The 14,783-nt window shown below is 35.6% G+C and overlaps 1 protein-coding gene across 3 annotated transcripts; it reads right to left on the bottom strand.

Annotated features, from left to right (window-relative positions):
• Positions 1–2,816: 2,816 nt before the first annotated feature.
• Positions 2,817–9,993, bottom strand: LOC107489274 (uncharacterized). Of its 3 annotated transcripts, XM_052261971.1 has the most exons (5): positions 9,527–9,993; positions 6,959–7,191; positions 5,568–6,387; positions 3,020–5,164; positions 2,817–2,927 (listed from the first exon to the last, which is right to left on the bottom strand). In XM_052261971.1, exons 2-5 carry the CDS (start codon positions 7,187–7,189, stop codon positions 2,911–2,913), a joined length of 3,213 nt encoding a protein of 1,070 aa, XP_052117931.1. In that variant the 5' UTR covers positions 7,190–7,191; positions 9,527–9,993; the 3' UTR covers positions 2,817–2,910. The 3 variants fall into 3 exon arrangements, with proteins under 3 accessions (XP_052117931.1, XP_015965515.1, XP_052117932.1); XM_016110029.3 differs by having other exon boundaries at positions 2,823–5,164; XM_052261972.1 differs by lacking the exon at positions 9,527–9,993 and having other exon boundaries at positions 2,823–5,164; positions 5,568–6,212; positions 6,959–7,099.
• Between the last annotated feature and the right edge of the window lie 4,790 nt (positions 9,994–14,783).

Raw genomic sequence — 14,783 nt, 5'->3', positions numbered from 1 at the left:
CATGTGTATGTGTTGTTCAGGAGTTGGCGGGGGATGTTCTTGCTGACCTCCATCTTCATCTCTCTTCCTTTTTCTTTGATTGTCCGATCTTTTAGCCAAGTACCTGTCTAGCCGATCTTCTCTGGCCAATTTTTCTATGACATTCTTTAAATCATAACAATCATTGGCAGAATGTCCATAGAGCTTGTGGTACTCACAGTATTCTGTCTGGCTTCATGCCTTTTTATATTTGATAGGGCGAGGGAGTGGAAGCTTCTCCATATGGCATATCTCCCTATATACATCTACAAAAATAGAGTGGGGTGTAGTTATGATACCTTCGAGGTTTTTTCGAGTTATACTCTTCCTTTTTCTTAGCTACTTTTTCCTTGTCCCGAGTTGGGTAGGACAGGTTGGGCCTCGGGAGAGGCTCTCTAAGTCGAGAATTTTTCTCCATGTTGATGTATTTTTCTGCCCGCTCTTGTACTTCATACAAGAAAGTCAGGTGTCACTTGGATATGGATTAGGAGAACGGCCCTTCTCTAAGGCTATTAACCAACCCCATTATCACTGCTTCAGTAGGTAGGTTTTGTATTTCCAAGCAGGCTTTGTTAAATCTCTCCATATAGCCTCAACGCGTCTCTCCAACTTCTTGTTTAACCCCTAGCAGGCTTGGAACGTGTTTTACTTTGTCTTTTTATATTGAAAATATGGTAAGGAACTTCCTTGCCAGGTCGTCAAAGAAAGCTACCAACATGGGAGATAAGTTATCGAACCACTTCATTGTAGCTTTGGTCAAAGTTGTCGGGAAGTTTTTGCAGCGACTCACATTAAAGGCATTAGCTAGTTACATCTGACTTTTGAAATTGCTGAGGTGATGCCTTGGATCGGTTTGTTCCGTCGTAGAGATTCATGTCGGGAGTTTTGAAATTTCTAGGAACCGTAGCTCGCATGATCTCTTCAACAAACGTATCTTCACCTCCTAGAGGGCTTTCCTCCCAATTGCTTCGTCTTCAGAAGTCGACTTCTATTCTCAAGAGCTTTTCTTCCAATTCTTTTCATCGTCGTACTTCACTTCGTAATTTTCGTTCTGCTTCTCGTTGTCGCTCATCCTCCAACTCGAGTTGTTCTAATCGTCCACGATGGCTGTGAACTAATCCAAGTATTTCTGTTGGATGGGGAGGTTCATCTTCGGAAGGGGGGACCACTGAATGAATCTGTCGTGGATGAAGGTTTCCCGACGTCTCTTCTCCGTGAGTGATGTTTGTTCTCTCTCGAGGTGGAGGTAATTCTAGCATCAAGTCGTCATGGTAGGGTTCTGGTTCCAACTTAGATGCCATGTGACCATCCTCATATTGGTTGTCCACCATACGCAAATGTAGACTTTCAGGTCCCCGGCAATGGCGCTAATGTTCCGAGGAACCTGAAACGGTTATTTGGGTCTGAGCATGAGGTCCAGACTCTTTTTGAAGCAGCATCTGACTTGTGCTGGTGTCGAGGTGCTGTCGTCCGAGTTCCTCGTGAGGAGGTGAGGGGTGGTACCTGTAAGAGACTCCAATACTTAAGTTAGCAAAGGTTTTAAGCAGGTTTTTAGTAGATTGGGACTTGAATATACCTGAGAAGTGTTAGGGTACTTATAGTAGAATAGATAACCACCTTTTTTGGTAGTTTCACCTTTATTGCTGGATAACGGTTCCCTTTATTAACTTTGTTAAGATTTTTCTTCTAGATAGAGTAGAGAAATAGTAGGAGATATTTTAGGATTCAGTTGCCTATTCAAATGTAAAAGAGCCGATTCTATGTCGCGTACTCGACCTCTTATGAGGTTGAATATGTAGAAAAAGACCACCTTATTTGGTGGACCTTTATCTTTATTGGGTTTGGCTTTATATTTTTGGGTCAGAATACAAAAAATAGTCTTTTTTCTATTTTTATTGTTTATAAGTATAACTAAGATAAAACAAAAAAATCAAATATTATTAAACTTTTGTTTTCTTAACAAATTAATAATTGTGTATGTAATCTTTTAAATAAACATATTTTTTAATAATATTTTTATATTAAATAATAATCTTTCTTAACAAAAATTATTCAAGTTATTTTAATTTTAATATAAAATAATCTATCATATATCAAGTAATATAAATAAAATTTAATTATTTTATATTTTATATGTTGTAATAAAAAATAACATCTTAATATAAATTTATTCTATAATAAAAAGTGTTACTGCATACTTATCGATATGTTCTGTATTCATTTATTTAATTAAATATATTATACAAAAAGAGAAATAAACTTACACAGGTTGTAGGACCCGTTTTTTCGTTTTATCCAAATTTGAAATTAATCCATTTTATTTAATTAAATTTAAACCGGAAGAATTTGTTGCCTATTCAATAAAGTTAGTAATAGATTATGCTCTGAATTTTGAGAATTTTTTTATCTTCAACCAACATTAAATTAAATTATTTATTCATTTTCCGCACCCCAGGAAGCATTTTCGTCAGAATGGCACAGGAATAATGTGCACTACCACATATTATGCACTAGATTGATCAACAATTCAGTCATGTGCACTCTTTCAACTTTTTGAAACAATATGAAACTCCATCAAGAGAGAATTTTACACGTGCTCGATGTTCTTTTATTTCTATTTATTTATTTATTTATTTAATTTGAATCACTAGAATATTAGTAGGGATTATATATATCCCATTTGGTCGAAGGCAACATTTCTATTTTCCTATTTTACCCCTAGTATGTCTTCGTCCTCTACTAACATATGTACCTGATTTCCACTAATAACTACATAAAACGACGTGTTACCAGATTAATTGAAAATCAAGCATATTTACCCGAATCCGGGATTGAAGAAAATGTACAAGAAATCCCCATGGCTAAGGAACAATCATCATGTGTGTTCCCCTGTCAATTTGGAACTGATCCTGCTAGTTCATACCCCTAAATAAATTTTCTCATCTAAAAGTTTTTTAAGCCTCTAACAGTGACTAGGTTAATGGGATCGACGGAGGATTACCTGCTGGGCACCTTTGCCTCCGTGGCCTTCTGGTTGTCTTGCCCCAGCCTGTTAGGCTTCTATCCTCCAGCCCCACTTCGATATTATTAAGTTGCTGGATCAGTGGAGTGCAAGTTTCATTGGCTACTGGCGGCGGAGGGGGAGACGGGTTAACTTGCGCCTTTCTCCTTCCCCGGCCACAGCCATTCCTAGAAGAATTTCTCCTAGTTAACCCTGAATGCCATGAATGGCCTGTAGCTCTCATAAGCCCTCCAAATATCTGAAGGTCTTCTGTTACTTCATGTCTCGATAAAGACGCAAGGCCTGGAAGGATGTCCCGTTGGAAGTCCCTCCGCTGCCTCCCTCTCCTTGCAGGTCCCTTTCTTGCCCGAGTAGGCAACAATTGTGTTGTTTCTTCAATTTTGAAGTCCTCCGGAACAATAGGTTTCGGCATGTAGTCCTCTTCCTTGGTCTCTGTCAGTTTCAATGTCATGGACTCGAAGTAGTCCAATTCCTCCAGAACAATAGTCGAACATCCCTCATTGTCCTCACCATCTTTTCCCCTCGAATCATCGCATGTACTCTCAAGATTGTCCTTAGAAGAAGAAATTAAATCTGCAAACCAACTTAGCGGGTCCTGCATTGGACTTTCCAACAAGCTACACATCACACCATCAACTTGATCACAAGGAACCAATGATAAAGCAACAATTGCCTCTGCGGCATTTCTCACAAGTTCATCCTGTGGCTGTTGTGGCTGTTCAACTTTCTCTTCAGGACCTTCTCCTGATGATAGAGAAGTTTCAAGCTGCTTTTCTTCAGTTATGGTATCCTCCTCAGTCTCGGGAACAGCACGGACTTCCAGATCTATCTCTGTATGCACTTTTTCATTGGCACTTGGAATAGACATCAAAGAAGCTTCATCATCACTCATACTCAAGTTCAGGTCGATTTGAATCCTAGAGTTGGGCTTTGATGTTGAAGATCTTTCCTTAGTAACAATAGTTTCATTCACTACTTCATCCAATTCAAGAGCAGCAGCATCATCGCAAGGCAAATTAATATCAAATATCCGGGTTTTCCTACTATTTTCTGCCGGTTCTAGATCGCATGGATTACGGATTGGCATGGATGGAGGTGTATTTGAAGAGACCTCCTTCTTAGGAGAAACATGAGGAATATCAAATATGGGGACACCAAGAATTTTCTTGTTACCAGAGAATTCACTCAACTTCATCCTGCTTTGCTCAATTTCATTAGAACCTGAAACGGAAGGAACAATATGCAAAAATGTTCCGCTAGCCCCCTGTCCAGTTTTCCCTTTGTTGGACTTTGATGCAACATGTGAGAAGCTTGACTCTCCTATAGTTATGCACCTATCAGCATTTTCTACCTCATTCTTACACATTGTCTTTGCTCTTAGCCAAGGCAATACAACATGATCCTCGTGCTCTTTCTCTCCATCCATGGATGAACCATTTGAAAGCAACACATTCAAGTCAATACCTTTTCCAGCCTTCACATCGTTGCAATTTGAATTTGAACCCTTACAGGATTTTGATGAAAGATTGTTGATGAAATGTTGAGGAATTATCTTACAATCATTATCGTGATTGAGGCGGTCATAGCTAATTGAAGAGATGTTTGTTGATGGTTCCTTGGAACAATACGATGACAACCCAGGGTAAAACCCATTCTGTACAGGTACATCACAATGAAAACCCGGGTCAGGCTTTGAATTGATGTTCTGAGGCCAACTAGCTTCCAAAACTCCATTGCTTTGATGCGACTGAGAACTCCTACTCAAGGCATCCAATGCCTTTAAAAATGGAGGTTTCTGAACTGATATCAACTTTTGGTTTAGGTTTCCATTTGCCATTTCCCAAGAAGAAGCCAGATTAGACCAGGATTTAGATAAATCAGATGAAGGTGAAACTGCAAAGAGACTGGGATGCCTGTTAACAGTGTGTTCATGATTTCTTTCATCGATATCTAAAGCATTAACATTCCTTTCCCTCCACAAATCAGCCTTGCTTTGACCAATCAGATAATCAGATGTGGATTCATGAGCTTTGCTATGTCCATCTTGCATTGTTTGGGAAGATAAATGTGATTTCTCTAGTTTCAAGACTTGAGGGATGGATTGTAGATTGCTTTTAACACGCCCTATCAACATTGAAAAAGTAGTTGCTGCTATCGATAAATAAATTATACAAGAACATACTTAAAAAGAGGAGATACACAAAACAAATGGATTATCTAAATTATAATTTTAAAAGAAGAGGGGAGGGGGATATAATTTAAAATTATATGGAGAATTTTATAGTTTCAAACAAGAACAGAACAGAGTACATAACCTATCAGCTCTAAGACACCACAAAATTCCAAGTTCTATCGGCAATTTTAGCAAAATGTAAGACATACTAACCTGGATTCATTATCAGATTTTCTAAGAAATTTATCTGGTAACCGGATTCAAAATTCAATATAAAAACTTCTAAAGAAGAATGGTGGGGAGCGGGCAGAGGATTGGAGAAACAAAAATGAAGCAACTCAGAAGACAACTAACCTGTATCAGCCACTGATGGAATCCAACTTTTTCCATTCCCATTGTTCTCCAAATATCCATTACTTTGGACCCAACTATCAGTTCCTTGATGTGAATTGAGGAAATGATCCCTGGATGAACCAAAAAACTCTGTCTTTTTCTTGGTGGCAGAATGCTCAGAGCATTCAGTTGCCACTTGACAAGGATCATGGTTACGGAGCTCAACATATGGAGAATCATTTGTTTCTTCCACTTGAACAGGTTCATTTAAGTCAGCCAAACCATTTCTTCCCGAACATTGCTCCGAGTTGGAAGTTTCCCCCAGGGTAACAGTCTTCCCACCATTGCCACAAAAAAGCTTCTTAACACCCTCCTTTCCAGTATTACCATTTCTATCAGGAAAAAACATAGCTGGTCCACTAAACTTTTCATCATTAAGCTTTTCACTTTCGTCGGTATCAATGTACTCATTAGCAGGGAGCTGAAGGTCAAACATTCGCCTCCTCACTTTTGAGGGTCTAGACTCAAGCAACTCGACATCTTTTGAACTAGACCCATTTGGGGATGGAAATGGTTTGCTTTCTTTGCCGATTCCTTTAATAGACCCCAAAGGAGTATGAATGCCTTCAATAGCCGAAGCAGATGTTTTAGCACAAGTGGAGCTTCCTACAAGAAAATCAGAGATATGTGATTTTTGGCCATCTTCAGTTGTAATTTGAGAAGCCAAGGGACATGTGGAATACGATGCTTCAACAGGTATATGGTTTTTGTGTAATTCTTTCCTTTTAGCTTCATTCATCAAATCCCTTTGTATTCTGTATAAACGGTGAAGTTCATATACCTGATTGAAAATATATAGTGTAATCAATATTAACAGGTTCAAATACTCGTAGGGGACACATGAAGAAATTGAGCCAAACAAGAAATCACTTGAGTCATAATAAAAGAAAACCATACATCTAAAATAGATTAAACATGTTCATGCAACAACATATTGTATTATTGTCAATAAGTTACAAAGTAGTCAACAACAAATGCAAAATTGAAAATGCCACATTTTAATAGAACAAGCTCTAAAGAAGCATGAAAGTCAAGGATCAAGCTTCTTTAAAGTGAGGAAGTTGGTAAAGTAAGGAAGTAGGAGTTTAATCACCCTTAAACCAAGGTTGTGGGGCTCATACACGATAGAAGTTAGAAATTTAATGGTTATAAACCCCTCACTTTATTACTTTATAAATCTCCTCACTTTAGAGGATTTGTTCTAAAAGTCAAATATACAATAAATCGGGCCTCTCTTTTGTTGCTAAATAGACTACTAAGACTCAAAACATAACACCCCAATAACATTATGCATACTATTCAAGTTATAAGGCAACAGATAAAAAGAAACTAAGAAACTAAACCCTCCATACCTGACTCTTAAATGTGGCCTCATGCTCAAGCATCATCTGCTTCACAAAATCCTTATCATACACTGAACACGCATCTGCAGTAGTAGAACTTGGCAGGTAATTATTATAATACTGCCCATTTGTCAGTGCTTTATTCTCTCCATATAAAAGGGGCCAACCACAACTACTAGATTCCTCATTAAGATCTCTCATTGAGTAATACCCTGAAAATTTCTGGACTTTGGTTCCCATTCCTGGTAATAATGAAAAAGATATGCAAGTGTTTATCACATTAGCATTAATAGTAACATTTACTAATGCTGCTTTGCATCTAACCACAGACACAAGTTCAAAAAAGCAACCAGATAACAAATTACAAATGTACCAAAGACAAACTGAGAACACGAAACATACAATGTGGTTGCATGCAATATCAATTCACCGATACTTAAGGCCTTCAGTATCATGAATTTAGAGGCCTCGAGTATCCACAAATGTGGATGTTATGAGCAAATAGAATATGAATGTGGATGGTATATATCAACTTTAATCCTGAAAGTAAATGTGGATTTTCTTCAACTAAAACAGAAGCCATGTAATTAGGAACAACGATAAACTGATTGCTAGCTTTCTAGAGCAAGCAAATAGGCAACAACCTGCTCATAGAGTCATAGCTGAGGCTAATTTCATCTTATCAAGCATGTTAATTTATGAATAAATATAAAACATCACATTCATTGCATTTGAGACACAGACAAGAAGAAAAAGTGTGCAACACCACAAGCTCTTGAGAAACTTAACCCAATGCTCCTTATGGTGTGTGAATAATATCATATGTACTGAAAAAAGTTGTGAGCAAGGTGGAAAGGAGAGACAGCACATCCTATGAATCATCATATATTTAATTTAGAAATCACAACTACATAAACTACCTGTAAAAATTAACAACTCCAGATTTCAGAAGTATCAGAAAATTGTAGCATACACAACTGATTCTAATTGTAATAGGGCACAGATACACTGTACTACCAAAAGAAGCAGTAACATCAGGGAATTGTTGATTGAAGTCCAATGCATCCCAAGTTAGCTCCAACTTAGGACAGCATGCTATAGACACAGTACTAGTCTCTAAAGCCTATACTAATGCAACATCAGAAAAATGAAACAACCTTACATTATCCGTGTTGGAAACGCTTCATAACATTAAGGCTTAGTTTGGTAAAGATTTTATTTTTCAAAAGTAGCTTATAAAAGCTAGCTTTTAAAAAATGGCTTTTTAAAAGTTGTAGCATTTGTGTTTGGTAAATCAAATTGAAAATGGCTTTCAATAAGCACAAGCAACAACAATTGCGTTTGGTAAAATAATTTTTAAAATTAAAAAAAAATATTATAATAGACATAAAGGTAAGAGTTAAAGACTTTAATTTTGATAAGCACAAACCAACTTTGAAAAGATCCCCCTTAGGTGCTTTTAAAAGCACTCCTACCTTTTAAAAGCTACAAGCATAAACACATGAACTTTTTGATTTACCAAACACAAAACGAGATAAAAAGCGCAAACACCTCTTCGAAAAGCTTTACCAAACCAAGCCTAAATATTGAACAAATGCCAATCGTGTATTCAAAGAATTGTGTTGAAAAACTTTAATTTGAACCATAAATATCGGCTATAAATTAGGGCACTTCAAAATATGCCACTTGTATGCCATTGACTTGCAGAATGCAAATGGTAATAACCACAGCCGTTGAATCACATTTAAAATAATCGCATACAACGTCTAGAAATTTATCCATTACCCCCAACCATAACAAGAAGCTGAAAAAATAGTAATAAATCAGAAAAACCACAAGTGATACTAACAAATCTACGCAAACTAGATGAGCTTTTATAACACTCCCTCCATTCCCTTTTGTTTGCCAGTCACTTTTTGACGGACAAAAATCTTCGAGTTAATGAATCGGAGTGACAACGACAGACAAAAGAGAATAGGTAGTGCAAGTTTATATCCGTGCTGTTCAAAATGAGTTAAACCCCGAACTTGGCCAAGTAATCACACGCACCAAGAATTCCCATTACACATCATAGGCTCATCATTGAAATGAGAAATCTCCATTGTAATGGAGCAGTTACAAAACCAGGCACACCATAAAATTCATCCATAATTTGGGGGAACTAAGGTTCTTCACTTCAATTTAGAGTTAAAAAACAATCCAAGGAATAAAAAAAGAAATCAAATGAAATGGCAAAATTAAAATAAGAACATCGAATACAACAATCATACAAACCCACGCAACAATAATCAGAACATTCCAATCCACAAAATTCAAAGTAAAATTAAAATAATAACAAGAAGAAGAAGAAGAAGAAGAAGAATATAGAGCTATGTTATAAGGTTCACTGGAAGAATCGCTCAAACAACAGGTACCAAAAGAATTACTCATCCTAGTCAAAACAAAACTATGTACAAAGTACTAAAATCAAAATTCTCACAAAAAAATAAAATAAAATAAAATAATGGAGTGAGAAAAAAACCGAATAAATAAATTAATTAAAACTAAAGAATTTGAGAGAGTATATGAGTAAATTACCTCAAACCCACATCCTCTAATCACCTCCTCTTAAGAAACCCCACAAGGAATTTTTCTACTATTAAGGCACCAACACCATCAAAGAACCCAAAAAAGAAATTCAGGACCCCTTTAGAATCAGCAGTAGTTGAAGCCAAAAGGGTAACTAAAACTAAAAGAAAATAATAATAATGATAAAAGAATCATGAGACAAAAATAAGAAAGTGGGGTTGCGGCTTCAACACCATTGAAGAAGTAGCTTAGATCGTAATCCGTTAGAAGAAGATTTCGATCTAATGTGCCAGCCACTACCCCCTCTCTCTTGCACTAATACACACAAAGAGAGGAGAAAGAAATAGGAAGAAAAGAAAACAAAATTGGTGGTTTATTTTATTTCTTTTTTGTAGTTTTTAATTTTGTTTGGGGTTTTAGAGAGAGAAAGAGGTTTTTTGGAAGAGAGAGAAGTGAGAGAGATCCCAGATAAGAAATCTTCACCCAAACAAACGACCTTCTAAGAACAGTGACATGAAATTTGTCAACATCCGGTCTCCTTTTATTCTCTGCTTTTTATTATCGCTCCTCTCTCTTTCTCTCTCTATGCCTCTATTTTTATCCTTGCAAAGATTTCATAAACACAAAATATGAATTATATTTATATGTATTAATTATATTTTCTAACAAATAAATAGAATTACGCAAATAATTAAGTTTATTATAATAAAATAATTATTTTTCAATGTAATATAATTAAAATTTTCATACATATCAAATAATATATGTCAACAAGTAATTGTTTGTGTCTATATAATTTGTTATTTCTCCTTTAATTTTTTTAAATAGTAATAATATACCTTATGAAAAAGAAAATGAAAATAAATTTGACACACTCACAATATAGATTATCATATAATTCGTTTAGATAGTTTTTAAAGAATAATCATTTTTTATATAATAATATATGATCAAATATTTCCGTAAAACATTTTACTATAATAATGCATAAAATTAATCAAAAAGTATGGAATATATATTATGTGCTTTTCCAGGATATCACAAACAATTAATTGGTCATTTCTAGATTCTTTACACTTTCCTACTTTTCGCCACTCAGATATCAATTTCTACTTTTATATGTAACGGAAAATCCTACAATAAATATTCTTCTTATTCTTCTTATTATTATTATTAATTGAATTTAATTTAAGATTTTGCTAGCAAATATTATTAAGATACTTGTTAAAGACTACTTGAAGTGGAAAAAGACACTATATATTCGATTGTCAATATTGGTAAACGTATAAAATTTTTAATATATATATATATGACGTGAATATATTAAAACTAAATTTTTTAAAATGAATGATAGCTAATTTTTTGAACTTAGTTCGAGTTGACCAACTGAAATCGAAAATTTCTTATTATTTAACTTTTTTTTGTCAATATCAAATAAATACTACTAATTTACATGAGTCTTTCAAAGTATTAAGTCATATATATGTTAACCACTTAAAAAAAATTATTCAACACCACTGTTTGACCACTATATACTATATAAATAAAAAATTCAATTACCTTTATAGAAATATATTGGTCCCATAGTGACATTTATCATCAGTTATAAAGTATTATTTTATTTCATAAAGTTTAAATCAATTAAGTCTTATCTAGTTATATAATTTAATTTTTAGTATGTCATGACTAGGAGTGGCAAACGGGTCTAAATTTGTCGGGCCGGCCCGCGTAACCCGCCAAAAAAAACGGGCTGGGCTGAAAAATCGGGACCGCCAAATAGCAAAAGCCCGTCTAACCCGCACCGCTTAAACCGCGAGTTTTGACGGGCTTTGGCGGGGCGGGCTTCTCCGCCGAGCTAAGGTTTTTTTTAGTGAGATGGTATTTTTGCAATTTTTTTCCTAAAACCTAACTTCCCCCAACCTAACCTACAAGAGTATGGAAAAAGATCCTCTCCAGTTTTTTTAACAATTGATAGAATCCAGTGTGATCTATCACCTTTGATTCTATGAGTGGGCCCAGAAATAAATAAGAGAGAGAGTGCAATGAATGGTTAGATTGAACACTGGATATCATCCAGTTTTTTTCTCACTGGAGAGGATCCACTCCCCAAGAGTATGAAGATAAAAATTGAGTGTTTTGAATTATCTTTATGTTATTTTGGAGACAATATTTATAATTATGTTTTGGATTATGTTTATTTTGCTTTGGAGAGAATATTTATACTTATATTTTGAATGAAAATTTGGTTTATAATTATATTTATTAGATATTTATAATTACAAAGACTTTAATGTTTGTGAATATAAAAAATATAATTTTTTATGCCATTAGAAATTATAAATTTATTAATATGGTTGTGAAATTATATATATTACTTAGTAGTTAATAGTCAAAAAAAAAAGAGGAGCTTTGGCGGATTTAGCCCGCCAACCCGCCAGCCCGCAGTTAAGCGGGACGGACTAGGATTCTAAGACCGCCTAATTAGGCAGGACGAGGCGGGCTTCTGACGGGACGGAGCGGAACGGGGTGGACTTCCCCACTTGCCATCCCTAGTCATGACAAATGGTATTTGTTGGATGTTACTTATTAATCAACACATAAGATTTTAAACTCTTTATTTAGTTATATAATATAGAATCTGTCACACTCATTATAAATAGATTTATATAACGTTAAGTATTTACATGAGTAAATGCATTAATCATACAAATCATAAATCAGCTCAACCTTGACATAGACTTTGTCAATATATTATTTTATGGAAAAATAGTCAAAATTATACTCGAAACTAAACAAAACACACTAAAAACTATATGAAAATAATGTCCAAAAGCGTAGAAAATATCCGCTCATCACAACAACAAATTTAAACTATTGCTTGTCCCCAAGCAATTAAAAACACAGTAGGATAAAAAGAAAATTAAGATACAAATAAATTTCAAAGTTCCCAATAAAGCTCAGTTTTAATTAGATGAGCGAGACTTAGAAGCTTTTTGCTTCTGAATAGTTTTGGCATCTCACTATCCATTGAATCTTAGAGATGTTGGCATCCTTAGAAACTTAACATCCAGATGATATTATTGATTCTCCTAGTTAATTTCTTTTTTATTCTTGAACACAGTTTTTTAGAGTTCTAGCCGTGGCCCTAAGCACTTTGTTTTTCAATATTAACACCGGATACATAAATAACATAGACACTTTAACTGGGTAAACCACACGATAGACGGATGTACTTCTCAATTTTTTTAATGAGTCATTTGAACACACGAATATAAAATTTTGTTGTCAATTCTACCCTTCCGTGACCTGAGTAATTTTTTCGACAGTAGTGGTGGAGGCCAGGTGGCACGATATTATGTAATGTGGACAATTTGGGGTGATACAGTGCAAAATAGAATTATTACATTATTAAATTTATTGAAATAAATAAAAGAAAAGGGCGCAATGGAACCACTGTTCATCCTCTCCAATTCCTTCGAATCCTAAGAACCTTAACATTGGTGGAAAAAAAAATTCTTCCCTCATTCTCTCATTTTCCTCTGTACATCTTCCTGTTTGTCGTAATAGGGGTTTGTAAACTCTAATGTATCAAAATGTCACACTCTCAACGAAGAAAGAATATACCTCATGCTTGTGCCAGTAGTTGTGGTGGCTCGTCTTCTGCCCCCAAAAATAGGAAAAAGAAGAAGTTCGACTATAATAATGGCAAGTGTCTGCATGGACTTTACGCAGTGGTGCTTGAGTTTGCTACAGAGTGGAATCCTGGAAGATTGTTTCTTCGTTGAGGTATATGAATTCTGATTTTGTTTATGAATCAGAGGAATCAGGCTCCACACAAGGAACAAATATCTTTAGTGCCTCATTCCTTATTCCTTGCACAAACCTTTGACCAGTCGATGCTGGCCTCTTATACAATTCTCTTCTGTTCTTCTGACTGTTCTTAGATTGCTGGGAACCATTAGGAGGTGGGACTTCTGCTTCACTTTGCTGCTAGGTTCGTGATTTGGTTAACGTTTGGGATTTAGGGTTGTAGCATTGATTGGGTTGTAGGAGCAGGATTGGGAGATGTTGGCTTATGAGTTTGATTGCAACTTTGATTGGTTTTTTTCCACCCTATGTTAAGGTTCGAAGGAATTGGAGAAGGAAGAAGATGAAGAGTAGTTTCATTATGTCATTTTTTTATAAATATTTCAACAAATTTCATAATATAATATTTCTATTTTTCATTGTGTCACTCCAAATTGGCCACATCACACAATATCGTAATACCTGGACTCCACCACTGCCGAAAAAATTACTCAGGCCACAGAAGGGTAGAATTGACAATAGAATTTTATATTCATGTGTGCAAATGACTCATTAAAAAATTGAGGAGTACATCTATCTACCGTGTGAAAATTCGGGTGTACTTTTATCTATTTTTCCTATTATATATACATATTATACAGACACTTACGAACATATGATATCCAAGTTCAGCTTCGATCAGAAAATTCTTAATCTGATACCTAGGCTAACAAAAAACAATAAAATTTTACCCCTAAAAAAAATACGCTAGTCACCACAGCTTTTCATGGAATCTAATGCATTCTAAGAGTTACCTGAAATGTTAAGTCGGATCTGAATGTGAGGTTTGGATCCCTTCGATTGGCAGCGTTCGGCTTGTTGATGCCGAGGTGCCGCCTATTTCAAGTTCCTTATGAGGAGGTTGGGGGGTGGTACCTGCAAGAGACTCCGATGCTTAAGTTAGCAAGAGCTTTAGATAGTTTTTTAGTATATTAGAACGTGAGTTATACCTGGGGGCTCTAGTGTATTTATAGTAGGGTTTGGTGGCCTCTTTGGAGGCGATAATTTAATCTTATCTTATATATTGGGAGTTTGTTGAGATCTTATCTTTCTTGGTCACTGTTCCGAGGGTTACCTGAAACTATAAGTCGATCTCGCATGAGATCTTCCGTACTAGTCGGAGCTGTTATGTCCGAGGTGATGATGATGGCCGGAGCCACCATGTCCGACTCGTTGGACTTGGTGGTGGTGCTGATCCTTCGTCACTAGAGGGTGGTGGTACCTGCAAGGGACTCCGATGCTTAAGTTAGGAAGGGTATTAAGCAGGTTTTTTTAGAATCAGAGTATGAGTTATACCTGGGTTCTCCAGTGTATTTATAATAGTGTGGAGTGATCTTTTTGGAGAAAAGATAGTTATCTTTATATTATCTTTGAGTGAAGTCATCTTATCTTTTGAGGGAACCCCCTTTATCCTTCTAAG

Source organism: Arachis duranensis, chromosome 5 (genome assembly GCF_000817695.3).
Source record: "Arachis duranensis cultivar V14167 chromosome 5, aradu.V14167.gnm2.J7QH, whole genome shotgun sequence".
Taxonomy (NCBI): domain Eukaryota; kingdom Viridiplantae; phylum Streptophyta; class Magnoliopsida; order Fabales; family Fabaceae; genus Arachis; species Arachis duranensis.
Note: the sequence above shows the minus strand (reverse complement) of the source record. Positions and strands in the feature narration are given on the sequence as shown.